This window comes from Heteronotia binoei, chromosome 17 (assembly GCF_032191835.1).
Source record: "Heteronotia binoei isolate CCM8104 ecotype False Entrance Well chromosome 17, APGP_CSIRO_Hbin_v1, whole genome shotgun sequence".
NCBI lineage: Eukaryota > Metazoa > Chordata > Lepidosauria > Squamata > Gekkonidae > Heteronotia > Heteronotia binoei.
The window spans coordinates 49,281,304-49,301,105 of NC_083239.1; the positions used below are offsets into that span (position 1 = coordinate 49,281,304).

The window sequence follows — 19,802 nt, forward strand, 5'->3', positions numbered from 1 at the left end:
GTGAAATGGACAAATTAACAAGAAAATTAAGAGACTATGATTTGGAACTTTTTAAGTTGGAGTGGAAGAAGTTCAGAAGATACGTAGAAAAAGAGTGGAAAATAAAAGGACATTGGACAAATCTTTGATCTTTGATAATGATCAAGTTTTTTTAAAAAAATAAGAATATAACTTTTGGGGTTTTTTTCTTAACAGTTAAGGGTACCTTTAATATTTGTTTCCTTTAAGTAAATAACACTGGCGGGGGTCAAGTAACGGGGGGAGGGGTGGGGGAAAAGTAAGATATGGGGTAGAAAAATTTGTTCTTTTTCTTTAAGTTTTATAAGTTGTACATATAGTTTTGCTACCATATGTTACTAATAAAAATTGTTTATGTTCAAGGCTGTGCCCCTAAGCACCATTCAGCAAGGGGGGCGATGCCCCACAACATCAGAAGCAGCAGAGATTCCTCGCAGGGTCTGGCCTGTGACTCAGGAGCCACACGTGGCTCTTTTACACATATTGTGTGGCTCTTGAAGCCCCCCTTCCGCTGCCAGCTTGGAGAAAACATCTGTCTCTTTAAAGGCGCTGGCTTGGAGAATGCATTTAAAGCTAAAGTTGCTTTCTTTCTACCTCCCCCTCCCCCTTCTGATTTCCTTCCTCCCTCCCTCCTTCCCTCCCTCCTTCCGACTCTGGGGTGATGTTGCTTGAGCGTTTTCATGGCAGACTTTTTATGGGGTGGTTTGCCATTGCCTTCCCCAGTCATCTACACTTTCCCCCCAGCAAGTTGGGGACTCATTTTACTGACCTTGGAAGGATGGAAGGCTGAGTCAACTTCGAGCCGGCTACCTGAAAACCCAGCTTCTGCTGGGGATCGAACTCAGGTTGTGAACAGAGCTTAGGACTGCAGTACTGCAGCTTTACCACTCTGCGCCACGGGGGTCTTAATTTGACAAGAATCATGTGCTAAACCAGTTTAGGGGAGTGTGTGCTTCTGCTCACCTTGTGGGATGGTGGCTCAGTGGTAGAGCATCTGCTTGGTAAGCAGAGGGTCCCAGGTTTAATCTCTGGAATCTCCAACTAAAAAGGGTCCAGGCAAATAAGCGTGAAAAACCTCAGCTTGAGACCCTGGAGAGCTGCTGCCAGTCTGAGTGGACAATACTGACTTTGATGGACCGAGGGGGGTCTGATTCAGTAGAAGGCAGCTTCATGTGTTCATATGTCCAGGTAAGCAAAACCTGCATTATCTTAAAAACACCCCGCCCATCTCCTAAAAGTAAAAAACCCCAAATGCCGCAGCCCTTTTCTCTTAGGGAAGGTGCTGGCTCCACCCCCGGAATCATCCCCTTCCCTCATCTATTATTTCTGACGCAGAATAATTTCTGTCCTGGCGAGGTTGGAAAAGCTTGATGTGCCAATTGGGCCCCTGTGGGGGCATCTCCAGCCAGTGCGAAGGTGGTGCTCTCTGGGGTTCAATACCCCAGGACGGAGCTCGAGCACGCCTGTCCAGCCAGACCTGATGGATCGCAGCCCGCCTCACCCCGAGAGCTCTTAACTCTTCTGGCTGCCTTTAATCCCTCTCCAGACCGGCGGGGCCATCCATCAGGTTGTCCGGCTGCAGGCCCAGTGAGGGCCGTTATCCCCTTTCCCTAATCAAGAGGTTGACGGGCGGGTGAGATATTACAGCCAGACGGCATCTCGATTGATTCTCCTGTTCTCTGCATTGACAGCAGGTAAAGGGGGATGGAGCAGGAAGGGGGGGGGGGCGGATGCGGCAGCTGCTTCCCCTGGGCTGAGAAATTTGGCTGAGGCGTGCTTCTCAGGTCTGCCTTCCAATCCACTCCCCCGGCACGCAAACATAACACGCGACCCAGGTTGCATGAAGAGATTGCAAATAAAGCATGGTGTCGGGGGGGCAGCCATGTTGGTCTCCAGCGAAAGAGGAAGATTTGAGTCCCAGAGTGCCCCAGAGAACAGCCTTTTCAAGGGCTTGAGCTTTCATGAGTCCAAGCAGAGCTCAGAAGCTAAGCAGGATCCGCCCTGGTGAGGACTTGGATGGGAGACCACCTAGGAAGTCCAGGGTGGCTACGCAGAGGCAGGCAAGGGCAAACTACCTCTGTCCATCTCTGCCTTGACTTGGGTGGCCTAGGGTAGCCCAGTCTCTTCAGATCTCAGAAGCTAAGCAGGGTCAGCCCTGGTGAGTACTTGGATGGGAGACCACCAAGGAAGTCCAGGGTTGCTACGCAGAGGCAGGCAAGGGCCAACCACCTCTGTGTTTCTCTTGCCTCGAAAGCTATAAGGGGTAAGTCAGCTGTGGCTTGACACTTTCCACCACTTGGAAGCTAAGTAGAAGAAGAAGATGATAATATTGGATTTATATCCCTCCCTCCACTCCGAAGAGTCTCAGAGCGGCTCACAATCTCCTTTCCCTTCCTCCCCCACAACAGAGACCCTGTGAGGTGGGTGGGGCTGGAGAGGGCTCTCACAGCAGCTGCCCTTTCAAGGACAACCTCTGCCAGAGCTATGGCTGACCCAAGGCCATTCCAGCAGCTGCAAGTGGAGGAGAGGGGAATCAAACCCGGTTCTCCCAGATAAGAGTCCGCACACTTAACCACTACACCAAACTGGCTCTCCAGTTAGCCCTGATTAACCAGGGTTAGCCCTGGTTAACCAGGGTTAGCCCTGGTTAGTATTTGGATGGGAGACCACCAAGGAAGTCCAGGGTTGCTACACAGAGGCAGGCAAGGGCAAACCACCTCTGTGTTTCTCTTGCCTTGAAAGCTATAAGGGGTCACCATAAGTCAGCTGTGGCTTGACACTCTCCACCACTTGGGAGCTAACTGGGTCAGCCCTGGTTAGTATTTGGATGGGAGACCACCAAGGAAGTGCAGGGTAGCTACGCAGAGGCAGGCAAGGGCAAACCACCTCTGTCCATCTCCTGCCTTGAACTGGATGGCCTAGGGTAGCCCAGTCTCTTCAGATCTCAGAAGCTAAGCAGGGTCAGCCCTGGTTAGTACTTGGATGGGAGACCACCAAGGAAGTCCAGGGTTGCTGCACAGAGGCAGGCAAGGGCCAACCACCTCTGTGTTTCTCTTGCCTTGAAAGCTATAAGGGGTAAGTCAGCTGTGGCTTGACACTTTCCACCACTTGGAAGCTAAGTAGGGTCAGCCCTGGTTAGTATTTGGATGGGAGACCACCAAGGAAGTGCAGGGTAGCTACGCAGAGGCAGGCAAGGGCAAACCACCTCTGTCCATCTCCTGCCTTGAGCTGGATGGCTTAGGGTAGCCCAGTCTCTTCAGATCTCAGAAGCTAATCAGGGTCAGCCCTGGTCAGTACTTGGATGGGGGACCACCAAGGAAGTCCAGGGTTGCTAAGCAGAGGCAGGAAAGGGCAAACCTCTGAACTTCTCTTGCCTTAAAAACCCTACAGGGTTGCCATAAGACAGCTGTGAGCTGACAACATTTCACCCAATCAGGGGTGGAATTCTAGCAGGGGCTCCTTTGCCTATTAGGCCACACCCCACTGATGTAGCCAATCCTCCCAAGAGCTTACAAAAAAGAGCCTTGTGAGCTCTTGGAGGACTGGCTACATCAGGGGTGTGTGGCCTAATATGCAAAGGAGCTCCTGCTAGAATTCCTCCCCTGCTCACCATCTTCAGGTTCTTCCTTTGCTTCAGCGTAGATGAGGGGAAAAAATGGTTAAAACTTTCAGCCCAAACTGGAAGGGGCATTTTGGGGGAAGTTGCCCATCTTGATGCATTCGGCCCACTTGTATTTGGGGGGGAGGCCATTTGGTCCATACCAGGGCTTTTTTTGTAGCAAGAACTGCTTTGCATATTAGGCCACACGCCCCTGATGTAGCCAATCCTCTTGGAGCTTACAGGAGGCCCTGTACTAAGAACCCTGTAAACCAGGGGTGTCAAACATGCGGTCTGAGGGACGATTCAGGCCCCAGAGGGCTCCTATCAGGCCCCTGAGGAACTGGCCGTCATCTGCTTCCTTCTCCCTCCCTCTTGCTTCCTTCTGCAGCACAGCTTGCAATTATGCTTGACAAGCATAATTGAACTCCAAGGGAGTTCTGGCCATCACATTTAAAGGGACAGCACACCTTTTAAAATGTCTTCCTTCCATAGGAAATAATGAAAGATAGGGGCACCTTCTTTTGGGGCTCATAGAATTGGACCCCCTGGTCCAATCGTTTTGAAACTTGAGGGGTACTTTGGGGAGAGGCACTAGATTACTGAAAAAATGGTGCCTCTACCTCAAAAAACAGCTCCCCCAGAGCCCCCGAAACCTCCAGATCAATTCCCCATTATACCTTATGAGAATCGATCTCCACATAGGGAATAATGAAGTGCTCAGCACCCCCCTCCCCCCGTTTCTGGCGACTCTGAAGAGGGATTGGCCTCTCTACTCACGAGTTGCTGCCAACTTCTTCAAAGTAACACAGACACCCCATCCCAAGATGAAGCCTTTCAATCGGAGACTGAAGCCTCCGGAGGTGGAAAGGCACATGGTCCTCTGGGGGTGGGGCTCCCCCCCCCCCCGGCCAGCTGACTAGGGGTGGAAAGGAGCCTGGGAAAGTGTAAGAACCCCCGCTGGGACCTGGGGATTGGCAAGCCTACTGCTGGGCCCTCCATTATTCCCTATGGAGACTTATTCCAATAGGAAAATATGGAGAATTGACCTGGGGCTCTGGGGAGGCTGTTTTTTTGAGATAGAGGCACCAAATTTGCAGTATAGCAACTGGAAACTCTTTTCAACACCCCCCCCCCCCCAAGTTTCAAAAGCATTGGACTAGGGGGTCCAATTCTATGAACCCCAAGAGAAGGAGCCCCAATCCTTCATTATTTACTATGGAAGGCATTTAAAAGGTGTTGTTGTTCAGATCTGGATTCTGAGCTGCCTCCTACCCCTCGCCCCCAGTTCTTCCAACGGCAATGCTTATCTGAACAAGGATATCTCTGAGCAGGATTCCTCCGAGAGGGACCTCCCCAAGGGCTTATCTCGTTGCACAAACTCCCTGAGGAGCTACCCATAAACAAGTATCACAGCAGCCCAGGATCTCAGCAAAGGCAAAGGAGTTTAGCAAATTCAGCCCCTGGGTGAGTTTGACAAGAGGGCGAACGAAGCAAGCTGCCGAAGGAAGGTCTCTCTCCCCTGCCCCCACCAGAACAGCTTGCAGCCCTCGCTTCCGAATAAACAGGAAAACAGGCTGCTTTCTAACACAAAGAGGTGTAAGGACCAACATTCATTACAAAGCCGAGAAGCCAACAGGAGCGATCCAGTGCACAAAGCGGTAGACAGGGGTGGAATTCTAGCAGGAGCTCCTTTGCATATTAGGCCACACCTCCCTGATGTAGCCAATCCTCCAAGAGCTTATAAGGCTCTTTTATGTAAGCTCTTGGAGGGCTGGCTACGTCAGGGGTGGAATTTTAGCAACAGCTCCTTTGCATATTAGGCCACACCTCCCTGATGTAGCCAATCCTCCAAGAGCGTACCAAAAAGAGCCTTGTAAGCTCTTGGAGGATTGGCTACATCAGGGGGTGTGGTCTAATATGCAAAGGAGCTCCTGCTAAAATTCCGCCCCTGGTGGTAGAGCATCTGCTTGGTATGCAGAAAGTCCAGGTTCGATCCCTGGCATCTCCAGTCTCATCGGATCTCAGGTCACAGGTGGTGTGAAAGACCTCCACTGGAGACCCTGGAGAGCTGCCATCAGTCTGAGATGGCACACAGAAGGTGGCAGGTTCAATCCCTGGCATCTCCAGCTGAAAGGACCAGGTAGTAGGTAATGCGAAAGATCTCTGCTTGAAATCCTGGAAAGTTGCTGCCAGTCTGAGTAGATAAATCAGTTAATTAATTATCATATGGCAGTGTGTGTAGTATAGAGAGGAGATCCCAAGATAGACTGGCAGCCAGAAGTTCGAGCTCTTTTAGCATTATGAACCACTAGGGGGCGAGCTAGACTTTTTTTTTTAAGGCAAGAGACATTTCAGAGGTGGCTTGCCCTTGCCTGTCTCTGTGTCACACCCAGGGGTGGAATTCTAGCAGGAACTCCTTTGCATATTAGGCCACACCCCACTGATGTAGCCAATCCTTCAAGAGCTTACAAAAAAGAGCCTTGTAAGCTCTTGAGGGACTGACTATATCAGGGGGGTGGGGCCTACTATGCAAAGGAGCTCCTGCTACAATTCCACCCCTGGTCACATCCCTGGTATTCCTTGGAGGTTGCCCTTCCAAATACTACCCTGATTAGTTTACGAGATCTGACAAGATTGGGCTTGCCTGGACTATCCAGGTCAGGGCTCTAAGTAGATAATTTTTATCTTGATGGACCAATGGTCTGATTCAGTATAAGATAGCTTCATGTGATATGAAAGAATCAGGTACGTGGCTTTGTAGCCAACCAGAGGCAGCCAAGAGAGGTACATACACCTTCACAGATGTGGTTGAAGCATCCTCACTCCTCATCAGCTATCAAGAAGAATGAAGTTCTCAGAGGGGCTGTGTGCACACGCGTGTATCCTTCCTTTTGCATTGTACTGTTTTCTCCCAGGAATGGAGGGCTGAGGAGCATCGTTCATAGTGGGTTCGATCATTATGGAAATGGTTTTGCCCACCAAGATGCAAAGTTTGTGGGCATTATGGGCTGTGTAGGTAGCAGGCAAAAGGAGTTAGCTGATTTGGTGCATGCCAGCACCAGTGGCAATGGAAAATGTGGTTACGAAACCCCAGAAAGAATGTATTAGCTTCGCAGGCAGTACCTCTAAGGTAAGGCTGGATCAGACCAGTGGTCCCTCCAGTCTAGCATCGTCTCACACAGAGGCCAATCAGCTCCTCTGGAGGGCCAACAACAGGTCACAGGTCAACAGGTCACAGAAACTTTGGCCTTAGTAAGAACATAAGAGCACCACTGGATCAGACCAGTGGTCCCTCCAGTCAGGACCGGCCTGACACCCATGGCACCCTAGGCAGATTTGCTGCCTGGCGTCCCCCCAAGCTCCCTCCAAGCACCATCAATTGGTGATCAATTCCCCAGCAACTGATGTGTGGGCGCATTTTGACGTGTGACTCCCTCCAATTTCTCTTGCTGCTTCCTGATCTTGTTTTTTGGATTTTCAGAAGCCATGAGGTAAATTGGAGGGAGCTGATCAAAAATGCTCCCGCACAGCAAGTGGTGGGGAAAATGGCTCTCTTGAGCCACGGAATGCAGAAGATCTGGGGCCGAGCAACTGCTAGTGAGGAATTGGTCTTTCAGATATTCTGCTAGTTCATGCCCTGGTTTAGCTCAACAGAGAAAGCTGATGGGTATCCATATGAAGGGAAGATTTAGATAAAGTGAGACACTCCATTTGTAATACACACATAGGTTACGTTTGAAATGAAAGCAGATTTCTGGGGCTTCCTCATCCAAAAGGTCATAGAACAACTTTGAAACTGATCTGGGAGAAAGCCAACAGGTACCAGGGAGCATCCGGAAAACTAGCGCGTAGAAGATGATGGCTTCAGTGTTCTAGGCCATCTAAATGGGGATGGGAAACTTGGCAACAACCAAAGGACGCGATAGCCATATAAATTGGCCAGAGGACTGTAGGACAAAATGCACATAAAGGACAGGACACAGTGTAAAGGTGTTTATATAGTACTAATGCTTGGCAGTGTCTAGGCCAAGACCAGGGACATTTGAATGCTTGGGGCTGATGGGAATGTAAATTCATCATGGGTCTCAAGAAACAAACCAATCAGAAGTCTCCAACCGTCTGTGAATGGTAAATTACATATGCACAAGGCCTCAATTTGCATGGAGATCGCACACACACTAAATAATGCACTTTAAACCTACTTCCAATGCACATTCCAAGTGGATTTTACTTTGTGAACTGAAAAATCCAGTTGGAAAGTGCATTGAAAGTGCATTATTTGGTGTCTGATTGCAGCCTAGACTGAAGCTCTGGCAGAGGTTGTCCTTGAAAGGGCAGCTGCTGTGAGAGTCCTCTCAGCCCCACCCACCTCACAGGGTGCCTAGACTGAAGTAACTCTGCCTAGGATTGCACTGTTGGACGAGGTTTTGTTTCTGCTGAGCCCGTCATGAAGGATTCTGGTTTTTTATTCTTTATTCCAATAGTTAATTGCTTGATTATAGTTCAATGCATTGTAAGATGCAGAAGGTAGAGAAAGGTATGGGATGGAGAAGGTAGAGAAAGAAGTACTTTTCTCCCTTTCTCACAATACAAGAACTCGTGGGCATTCAATTAAATTGCTGAGCAGTCAGGTTAGAACGGATAAAAGGAGGTACTTCTTCACCCAAAGGGTGATTAACTTGTGGAATTCACTGCCACAGGAGGTGGTGGCGGCTACAAGCATAGCCAGCTTCAAGAGGGGGTTAGAGAAAAATATGGAACAGAGGTCCATCAGTGGCTATTAGCCACAGTGTGTATATGTATATGTGTATATATATATACTGTGTGATAGTGTTGGACTGGATGGGCCATTGGCCTGATCCAACATGGCTTCTCTTATGTTCTTAAGATGTCTTGAATATCGAAAAAAGTCCATATTTGTAAAAACCCAAATGACTCATCTCCTCAGGGAATTCTGGGTCCTGTGGTTTTGTCAGGAAGCAGAGGAAGGATTTGTATCAGAGAAGTCACAGCACACTTCCCAATGAATTTCCAGGATTTCAAGTGAAGGTATGAGTGTCAAGCATGTATGGCTCTAGAACAGGGGTCCCCAACCTTTTTGAGCCTGTGGTCACCTTTGGAATTCTGACACAACTTGGTGGGCACAGCCACAAAATAGCTGCCTTGAAACAGCTGCAGCAGGAGATGGGAGGTTGCCAGGTCTTACCTAACAGCCAATGAGGGGCTCCTGGGTCCTTGTGTGATGATGTAAAGGGGGGGGGGGGTGATGCTCTAGTTTTGGGGCAAAACTCTATGGTTTTTTGCCTTCAAAACCATAGAGTTTATCCAAAACTTCACTCCCCTACGTTGGCCTCACAATGATATAACTTTTGAATGATGTCATTGCATCAGAGACATCAGGAGGTGGTTTCCTCCACCGTATAGTTGGCTGGTGGCAAATGAAAGCCCTCAAAAGCATGGGAACCCCGGTTGGGACCTGAGAACCTTAAGATGGAGCCAGCCACAAAATGGCTGCTGCAGCTTACCTTCAGTCACATAGTGAAGATCCTTGTGCTGTGGCGGCAGCTGCTGCCTAAGCAGCGTTTTAAAAAAGATGTACAGGTGATCAAATCTCCAGTGGCCCATCAGAGATGTTGCAGGGCGATAGTCCCATCTTGCCCCACCCACTTTGCAGAAACACTTGGTGGGTGCCATGGTAGGGCTACCAAACCCCAGGTGGAGGCAGAGGATCTCTCAGTTTGGATGGTCTCCCCCCACTTCAGGATCATCAGAAAGCAGTAGGGGAGGAAAATGTCTGCAGGGAACTCTATTATTCCCTATGGAGACTGATTCCCATAGGGTATAATGGGGAATTGATCTGCGGGTATCTGGAGCTTTGAGTAGGCTGTTTTTTGAGATAAGGCACCAAATTTGCACTATAGTATCCAACACCTCTCCTAAAAAGACCCTCCAAAAAAGATTGGACCCATGGGTCCAATTCTATGAGCCCCCGAAGAAGGTGCCCCTATCCTTCATTATTTCCTATGGAAGGAAGGGTTTTAAAAAGTGTGCAGTCCCTTTAAATATGATGGCCAGAACTCCCTTTGGAGTTCAATTATGCTTGTCACACCCTTGCTCCTGGCTCCACCCCCAAAGTCTCCTGGCTCCACCCCCAAAGTCCCCAGATATTTCTTGAATTGGACTTGGCAACCCAATGCCATGGTAATATTTGTAATTATGTTTTAACTGCTAAATTATTGTTAATTGAATTGCAAATTTTTGATGTAATCTGCCCTAAGTCCTGCTATGTTGGGGGAGAGCTGGATAGATATTCAATAATAAATAAAAAAAATAAAATAAATTGATACCATGCTGGGGACTTTTGCCCAAGGGTACTCTGAGTAAGGGTACTCCAAGTGTTTTTCTAATCCTTACAGAGAACTACGATTCCCAGGTATCCCAGAAACGATCAGTCCTGATAGCCAAACTGGTTTAATTTGTAATATAGACTACAAACTTTCACTTTCAGCACCCATAATTGTCTGATTTGCTCGAGTTGTCTTCTTCCGTTTCTCTCCAAACCTGAGAAATTATCTTCTCACCTCTCTATCCTTAGAGATTTTAAGCAAACTTTTCTCTAACGCTCAACAAAGTGTGTGTGGGGGAAATGACACAAGAGGGCCAAAGTCGTTTCATTTTGGTTTTCTTTTCTTGAATTATTCTCATTTTAAAAACAAACAAAAAAATAACCCCAAAAACAAACAAGCACATAAAAACAAGAATTCCCGAGAAAGGAAAATAAAATGTACAATTTAATTTACTTCCCCTTTCTGAGCATCAACATCAATAATTAATTAATAATTAAAACATCCAGGAGAAAGGGAAAAAAAGAAAATAGAAAGCGAGGGAAAACAAAATCCACCCTGTTTGGAAAGTTATCTCGTTTGGGAAAAGAAGTCCATAGCGGGAAGGTGATGGGGGAGACAACAGCTGTGCCTGATCGTGGCTCTTGCTTTTGAGCTGGTGGCTGGATCCTACAAATGTGCATGTGTCTATTTGTGTGGTGAAAAAATTATAAAGCACAGCTCAACAAACTAAAAGATAACCCCTTGGCCTCCCCCTCTCCGAATTTCTCTTTCCAGATGAACAGCACTGTTTATCTCCCTCCCTCTTTTTACATTTCTTTGGGGGGGGGGCAGGAAGAGAGCAATCAGTTTCCACCAATGTCCAATTTGTCTACTGTGATCCGTCGACTGGTCCCAAAACCTTGACAGGTAAGAGCCGCAGGAGATTCGGAAACTTGGAAGTCCAGCAACTTGCCGGAATGGTCCTTGATTTGGAAAAGGAGTGGGGGAGAGAAGGGGGCTGGTGGAGGGAAGGGCATTAACATGGAATGCTCTGTCCGTGCTTGGTCCGTCTTGGGGAGGGGTCACTTCCTCTCGTCGTCGTGGCAGTGCAACATGGCTGGAGGGGGTGGAGTGGGGAGGGAGGACGCTCGGTGGCACGTTCAGCGGAGGGGAAAGTGGGAGGAAGGACACGCCGGACCCCCAACATGCCGCGAGTCTCGTGCCCGTAAACCTGGTAGGGTGTGTTGTCCAGCACACCTGGCTTAGCCGGGATTCCTGCAGGAAACAAAAGATGCAAGTAGTCAACAAATGACCAAAAGGCCGATTCATATGACCAAACAAACATGCATTGCTGGACTAATCTACAAATCCATCCAGGTTTCAACTCAACTCATTTCCCAAAATACTTTGTGCACCTGGACCAGCAGCCCAGTCTGCTCTTGCGATACTCACTTCCCCCTCTGGCATCAGCAGTGAGGTCAGGGTTTACATGTAGTGCCATTGGCCCTCCATTCCCATCGCCATTCCCATTGGTCCTGCAAACCAAGGAGAAAAGAATGATAAAGGAATAGCCTAGACAGAGCATGGGAATCCTGAGTTCCCACTTATGCGCCCCTAGTTCCATTTCATACACTTGGAGGGCAGCTTCTGACCGCTGATTAAGAACATAAGAGAAACCATGTTGGATCACGCCAATGGCCCATCCAGTCCAACACTCTGTGTCACACAATGGCCCCCAAAAACCCAAACCAGGTGCCATCAGGAGGTCTATCAGTGGGACCAGCACACTAGAAGCCCTCCCACTGCTGCTCCCCCAAGCATCAAGAATACAGAGCACCCCTGCCTCAGACAGAGTTCCATCAATAACCCTATGACTAATAGCCGCTGATGGACCTCTGCTCCAGATGTTTATCTAATCCCCTCTTGAAGCTGCCTATGCTTGTAGCTGCCACCACCACCTGTGGCAGTGAATTCATACATGTCTGAACATTCGGAATTGCAAAAGGCGGCGCTACTGTAAAGAAGTCGCAATTTCTGCCATCTCAATGAACCCAAACGAATATTTGTACTGATTCAAAAGATGCTAAATTTCCTTTCTCACCACTAGGATGCAGCCATTTGGAAATAAAAATTCAGCGTTTGCCTTTCAGGAGGTAAAACCCCCCAAAACCTCAGTATCTGGAATGCTTTCAGACTGGTTTGGGAGATTATTCGTTATGAGGCTTATGGGGAAGGAATGGAAAGGATACTTTTGTGGAGGCCCGTTCTACTCCACGCCACCCCTTATTTATTTCAATAATTTTTACCCTCCTCTCTTTCCCAGAGGCACTTGTGGTGGATTACAGATAATTTTTAAAAACCCTATACAAACCATAATTTGGGTAAACAAAGATGTCTTTAGCCGGAGTCTCTGAGTGTCAACCCATCAATATGTTTAATATTTACTTAAAGTATTTGCAGGTCCACCTTTCTCTTCAGCATCTCAGAGCCTGTTAAGTTATATACATGCATGTGCAAACTAACCATACTGTGGTGTGTTCGTGGCTGAGATGAATCTGGAACCAGGAACGTCCCAGTACCCAGCTCTTGCATTTAAACTACTGTTCTCGAGTACAATGCCTTCTTTAAAAAAGAAATGCTTAGCATTTCTAGAATTCCGTGTATTTCACATGCAGTATCTGTTCCTGTCGGTGGACTTCTTAATCACCTTCTACAGCATGCTCTCAGCTGACATGGCCCCAGACCAGCTAGACGTTGTTGTTAGCATGACCAGGACTTTTTTGTAGCAGGAACTCCTTTGCATATTAGGCCACACACCCCTGATGTAGCCAATTTTCTTGGAGCTTTCAGTAGGCCCTGTAAGAAAAGCCCTGTAAGCTCTTGGAGGATTGGCTACGCCAGGGGCGTGTGGCCTAATATGCAAAGGAGTTCCTGCTACAAAAAAAAGCTCTGAGCATGACCAAGAGTCACATCCTTAGAGCGCATCTAAAACTCACACTACCATGGTGGCTCAGCGATAGAAGACAAGCTGCCTTTCAATGGGACGTTCGCCTCCCATCATTGATCAGAACTTTGTTCTGAAGAAACTTCCAAGGAACCTCAAAAGGCATAGAAATCTAAAGAATGAAACTGGTCCCAAGGGAGAACGACATCTTCTCAGCAAAGTGGATTTCTGCAATGTCACCCCAGCACTGTCCCATCGTGGCCCTTCGTCCCCCACATCCTTCATTGTGGTCCCCGTTTACCTGGGGGGCGGATCGTCATGTGCTGCTGTCCATCCATAACGTAGCCTCCCATTGGTTGCCCATCAGGACTATACGGTGCTCCCTGACCTACTTGGAAGGAAGCGAAAAAGCGTGAAAGGAGAGACACCAGCCACTTGGCACCACGCTTACCTCCCCCACCAATTCCCCGCTCTCCCCCTCCAGGGTTCAACCTCGCATCCCATACCTGTGCGATTTGATTGATCAATCATGGGTTGAACTATACGCCTCCTGGCATTAATAAACCTACAAGAGGTAGGATAAGAAACGGCAAGTCAAACAGAAGGCTGGAGTGCGGTTTTCATATCTTCGGGACCGCCTCCCCTCATATGAACCCCCCTGGGCTCTGAGGTCTGCTGCTCAACATTTTCTCATAGTCCCTGATCCTAAGAACGTCCAGCTGGCTTCAACGAGGGCCAGGGCCTTTTTGGTCCAGGCCCCTACCTGGTGGAATGAGCTCCTGCTGGAGATCCGGGCCCTGCGGGACTTATCAAGGTTTCCCAGGGCCTGTAAGACGGAGCTCTTCCGCCAGGCTTTTAATTAATCCAGCGGGCGTCCTTTGAAAGTTATCACTTCCCCCAGCATTTCACCATGATGGTGTTAGATTATGCTGTTAGCCACCAGCCGCGTGCTGTTTATCGCCTATGTCTGTAAGGCTGTTTACTGTGCTGCTCCTGTTTTGTAATGTCTGTTTTTATTATACTATTTTAACTCTGTTGTGTTATTGTTGTAAACCACCCTGAGCCCTCTTGAGGGATAGGGCGGGATATAAATCTAAAAATTAAATTAAATTAAATCGGGGGGGGGGGGATATTTACATGCCATCTCTGCAGAAAATATTCTCCAGGCCAACTTCTGATTTATTTTTGAACAGAACGCTAAAACCACACCAGGTTAAAAACCAGCAACGTAAAAAGCATGAAAAGCATCCCTGCAATTTTGGATTGTAGCCGTTCTCAGAAATTCTATCTGTTTCCTCCCTGGTTGGCTGTCAAAGCCCTTCAAAGAACATCAGATGCTGGATCTGATCAAAGTTCCAGTCTCCCATACCTGGAAGCCTGCCAGATATTCTGGATTCTCTCTAGCTTAGAGGGGATCCCTATAACCAGCATCTGGTTCCCTGTGGTATACTGCCCTTGCACAGGGAAGAAGAAGAAGAAGATATTGGGTTTATATCCCGCCCTCCACTCCGAAGAGTCTCAGAGCGGCTCACAATCTCCTTTACCTTCCTCCCCCACAACAGACACCCTGTGAGGTGGGTGGGGCTGGAGAGGGCTCTCACAGCAGCTGCCCTTTCAAGGATAACCTCTGCCAGAGCTACAGCTGACCCAAGGCCATTCCAGCAGCTGCAAGGAGAGGAGTGGGGAATCAAACCCGGTTCTCCCAGATAAGAGTCTGCCCCTTCAAAGACAACCTCTGCCAGAGCTATGGCTGATCTAAGGCCATTCCAGCAGGTGCAAGTGGAGGAGTGGGGAATCAAACCCGGTTCCCCCAGATAAGAGTCTGCCCTTTCAAGGACAACCTCTGCCAGAGCTACGGCTGACCCAAGGCCATTCCAGCAGCTGCAAGGGAAGGAGTGGAGAATCAAACACGGTTCTCCCAGATAAGAGTCTGCCCTTTCAAGGACAACCTCTGCCAGAGCTACGGCTGACCCAAGGCCATTCCAGCAGCTGCAAGGGGAGGAGTGGGGAATCAAACCCGGTTCTCCCAGAGAAGAGTCTGCCCTTTCAAGGACAACCTCTGCCAGAGCTACGGCTGACCCAAGGCCATTCCAGCAGCTGCAAGGGGAGGAGTGGGGAATCAAACCCGGTTCTCCCAGAGAAGAGTCTGCCCCTTCAAAGACAACCTCTGCCAGAGCTATGGCTGACCCAAGGCCATTCCAGCAGGTGCAAGTGGAGGAATGGGGAATCAAACCCGGTTCTCCCAGATAAGAGTCCGCACACTTAACCACTACACCAAACTGGCTCTCTGGAAGTTCTATTTAGCTATATAAAGTTTACGGAATTTAGCTTTTCTAAGGACAGAATCTAGATTTCCTCGAGACAGGGTTTTGACATTTTTTGCATCTAATATTCAGCTACAACATATGGGTTGCAAATAGCAAATTTCCAAGCGCGCTAAGTCTGAGCGCCAGAGAAAAACAGTGAACTCTCTCTGGGTAAAAAATAATTTCTCCGTGTAATCTAAATAATCCTCAACAATTCATGATAGATTACAATACAATACAATAATGCCGTTCGAAAACCATCCAGCGCACGACATAGCGACTATCCAAAAATCATAACGCTTTCTAAACAGAGTCCGACGATAAAAGAACCGGCCCAATTTCATTTCAGATATGAGCTATCCTTCTTCTGGGGATGCAACTAAATGCTGACAGATAGAAACTGACAGAGGCGTTTCACAAAAAGAATATTAAAAAATAATAAAAAAAATCAGAGGAAGCCGGGAGAAGAATTGCGGCACTTCAAGTCTACTAGACCTATGAATGTGAAAGAGAGTGACCAATGAGATTTTGAGGGTATACGCAGGGGTGGAATTCTAGCAGGAGTTCCTTTGCATATTAGGCCACACACCCCTGATGTAGCCAATCCTGGTTCTCATCCATTGTGAGATCTGCCAGCTCAGGTATCCAGCAAGATTCCTCCTCTCAGTGTCCCCACCAAGAATCTTACCAATTATTCACTTGCAAAATTGTCAGCCCCGTATCCTGAGCCAGCTGCTTCTTCTGCTCTTCTGAGGGATAGGGATGCTGGGGAGAGCAAGAGAGAAATGAGGGAGCTCACAGAATGATCCCAAGTTTGCTCCTTCTGGAGCTGTCCTTCGTCCGTGTCAGAAAAACAAAATTAATTCTAGGTAGGAGGTAAACAGCGTTACTGACAATGTATTACAAGAAACTGCAGAGTCAGCTGTACCTGTTCCTAATTCAGTCAGATCCGTGCCCTAGTTACATCTTGGCTGGACTACTGCAATGTGATCAACTAGGGGCTACCCTTGAAGAGCGTTCGGAAGCTGCAGTAGTGCAGAACATAGCAGCTAGACTGCTGATTGGAGCCAGCTATTGGGACCCTGATACTACAGCAATTATGCCGGCTACTGATCTGCTCCCAAGCCCAATTCAACCTGTTGGTTTTGACCTTTAAAGCCCTAAGTGGTTTGGGACTAGGTTATCTGAGGGACTGTGTTCTTCTAAATGTTCTTGCTCAAGAATTAAGATTGTGGAGAGAGGTCCTCCTGATTGTCACACCAATCAAAGAGGCTTGTCCAGTGTCCATGTGCAAGAACATCAGAAAGGGCCCTTTTGGTAGCAGCCCCACAACTATGGAACAAGCTCCCCAGGGAGGTGCACCTGGCCCCCTCACTGTCAATCTTCAGGAGGCAGTTGAAGACAGTTTGACTGAGAACATAACATAAGAAAAGCCATGTTGGATCAGGGCAATGGCCCATCCAGTCCAACACTCTGTGTCACATAAGAACATAAGAGAAGCCATGTTGGATCAGGCCAGTGGCCCCTCCAGTCCAACACTCTGTGGCACATAAGAACATAAGAGAAGCCATGTTGGATCAGGGCAATGGCCCCATCCAGTCCAACACTCTGTGGCACATAAGAACATACGAGAAGCCATGTTGGATCAGGGCAATGGCCCATCCAGTCCAACACTCTGTGTCACATAAGAACATAAGAGAAGCCCTGTTGGATCAGGCCAATGGCCCATCCAGTCCAACACTCTGTGTCACATAAGAACATAAGAGAAGCCCTGTTGGATCAGGCCAATGGCCCCTCCATTCCAACACTCTGAGTCACATAAGAACATAAGAGAAGCCCTGTTGGATCAGGCCAATGGCCCATCCAGTCCAACACTCTGAGTCACATAAGAACATAAGAAAAGCCATGTTGGGTCAGGCCAATGGCCGGTCCAGTCCAACACTCTGAGTCACATAAGAACATAAGAGAAGCCCTGTTGGATCAGGCTAATGGCCCATCCAGTCTAACACTCTGTGCCACATAAGAGAAGCCATGTTGGATCAGGGCAATGGCCCATCCAGTCCAACACTCTGTGTCACATAAGAACATAAGAGAAGCCATCTTGGATCAGGCCAATGGCCCATCCAGTCTAACACTCTGCGTCACATAAGAACATAAGAGAAGCCCTGTTGGATCAGGCCAATGGCCCATCCAGTCTAAACACTCTGTGCCACATAAGAGAAGCCATGTTGGATCAGGCCAATGGCCCATCCAGTCCAACACTCTGTGTCACATAAGAACATAAGAGAAGCCATCTTGGATCAGGCCAATGGCCCATCCAGTCTAACACTCTGTGTCACATAAGAACATAAGAGAAGCCATGTTGGATCAGGCCAATGGTCCACCCAGTCCAACACTCTGTGTAACACAGTGGCCAAAAAACACAGGTGCCATCAGGAGGTCCATCACTGGGGTCAGGACACTAGAAGCCCTCCCACTGTTGCCCCTCCCAAGCACCAAGAATATAGAGCATCACTTGCCCCAGACAGAGAGTTCCACCAATACGCTAATAGCCACTGCTGGACCTCTGCTCCGTGTTTATCCATGAGAACATAAGAGAATGACGTTGAGGATGACGATTAACTGATTTCGTTATTAGTCACAGTCCTAGTTTTTAAATCATGACTTTGTACAGGCTTTTATTAGGAGTCCCGTGGCACAGAGTGGTAAGCTGCAGTACTGCAGTCCTAAGCTCTGCTCACGACCTGAGTTCGATCCCAGCCGAAGCTGGGTGCAGGTAGCCGTCTTGAGGTTGACTCAGCCTTCCATCCTTCCGAGGTTGGTCAAATGAGTCCCCAGCTTGCTGGGGGGAAAGTGTAGATGACCGGGGAAGGCAATGGCAAACCACCCCGTAAAAAGTCTGCTGGGAAAACATCGTGATGTGACGTCATCCCAGAGTCGGAAACAACTAGTGCTTGCACGGGGGACTACCTTGACCTTTTTACAGGCTCTTATAGCTGTTTTCATTTTCTGTTTTTAGAAACATTTATTTTGTGGCACTGAGCTCTACAAGAAAGGGAAAAGTAGTTCCATGTGCGTCACGACGTTTTCATGGTAGACTTTTTGTTACAGGGTGGTTTGCCCTTGCCTTCCCCAGTCATCTACACTTTACCCCCAGCAAGCTGGGGACTCGTTTTACTGACCTCGGAAGGATGTAAGGCTGAGTCAACCTTGAGCCGGCTACCTGAACCCAGCTTCCGTCAGGAACGAACTCAAGTCGTGAGCAGAGAGCTCAGATTGCAGTACTGCAGCTTCGCTACGGGCTCCTGCAAGAAAGGTTGGTGACTAATAAAAAATTGCAATCAATAAGTGAAATAAATAAAAGCTTAACTGGGGTTGGCTGTTGGGGAAGAAGAAAAGGACAGAGAGGGAAATATTGATGGGGAAAGCCAGCCTCCAGGGGTCATCCTTGAATACAACAGCGGAAGATTCTGGATCAGTGAGCCTTCATGCTGAGAAAGGATTCCTCTCTTTAATTCTTTTTATTAAAGCCCTCCCAGGAGTAGAAAAGCTCTGCTGGGGAAACGGCACACACCTCTGCGGGTTTGCCACTGAATCTAACCACACAATACTGCCTTCCCAACCGAGATAGTGTTTGCAGATCCCCGGTGGGACCTCTGATCTGAAACCCTAACAAACAAAACAGGAAGAATCGATGCTAATTCAGACACCCCCCCCCCCCAACGTACAACCCCCCTCCCCCTCTTTTTAAGGTTAAGTCCACAGCGACCTGTTAGCAGGACAGCTTCTGAAAACCATTTTAACAACTTCTGCCTAGTCAGGAGAGAAACATCTGGCGGAAGAATCTCTGTGTGTGTGTGTGTGTCTTTGTCAACAGCCCCGTTTCCTTCTGGATTCGCTCTGCTTTCTAGCACTGGAGAAGACATCTTGGGAAACAAGAAGGGGAGCTTCAGGGAAACAACAGCTGCTTACAGACAGGCACATGGGAGGCATCCCAAATCGGGCCAGCTCAGAAAAAAACAATCCTAAACGCTCCCCCCCCCCCCCGCAAGCCATTCCCATCCCATCTGTGGGGGAACTTGGTGCAATCTGACAGCTACTGTACACTATCCCTCCAGCTTGGTTTGGGTTTCTTTTTACCCCATTCATTTGTTGGTTATGTGCATGTGCATTCATGCACCAATACACCTGTGCACTTTGGGCTCTTTTTCTAGCAGGAGCGCTTCTGCATATTAGGCCACGCCCCCCTGATGTAGCCAATCCTCCAAGAGCTTACAGGGCTCTTCGTACAGGGCCTACTGTAAGCTCCAGGAGGATTGGCTACATCAGGGGTGTGTGGCCTAATAGGCAAAGGAGCTTCTACTAGAAAAAGATATATATCTCTTTTTTCTAGCAGGAGCTCCATTGCATATTAGGCCACGCCCCCTGAGGTAGCCAATCCTCCAAGAGCTTACAGGGCTCTTCGTACAGGGCCTACTATAAAGCTCCAGGAGGATTGGCTATATCAGGGGGCGTGGCCTAATATGCAAAGGAGCTCCTGCTAGAAAAAAAGATATATATATTTTTCTAGCAGGAGCTCCTTTGCATATTAGGCCACGCCCTCCCTG

The 19,802-nt window shown here is 48.4% G+C and overlaps 1 protein-coding gene across 1 annotated transcript in view; it reads right to left on the bottom strand.

Moving 5' to 3' along the window:
• Positions 1–10,285: 10,285 nt before the first annotated feature.
• Positions 10,286–19,802, bottom strand: part of MEIS3 (Meis homeobox 3) — a gene marked incomplete at its 5' end in the record, with an annotated part of 61,234 nt that continues 51,717 nt past the window's right edge. Inside the window, 5 exons of the mRNA XM_060258254.1 lie at positions 10,286–11,220; positions 11,398–11,480; positions 13,191–13,277; positions 13,396–13,454; positions 15,884–15,960. Of these exons, the coding sequence (XP_060114237.1) occupies positions 11,431–11,480; positions 13,191–13,277; positions 13,396–13,454; positions 15,884–15,960 (273 nt within the window). The remainder of the gene's footprint in view (positions 11,221–11,397; positions 11,481–13,190; positions 13,278–13,395; positions 13,455–15,883; positions 15,961–19,802) is intronic.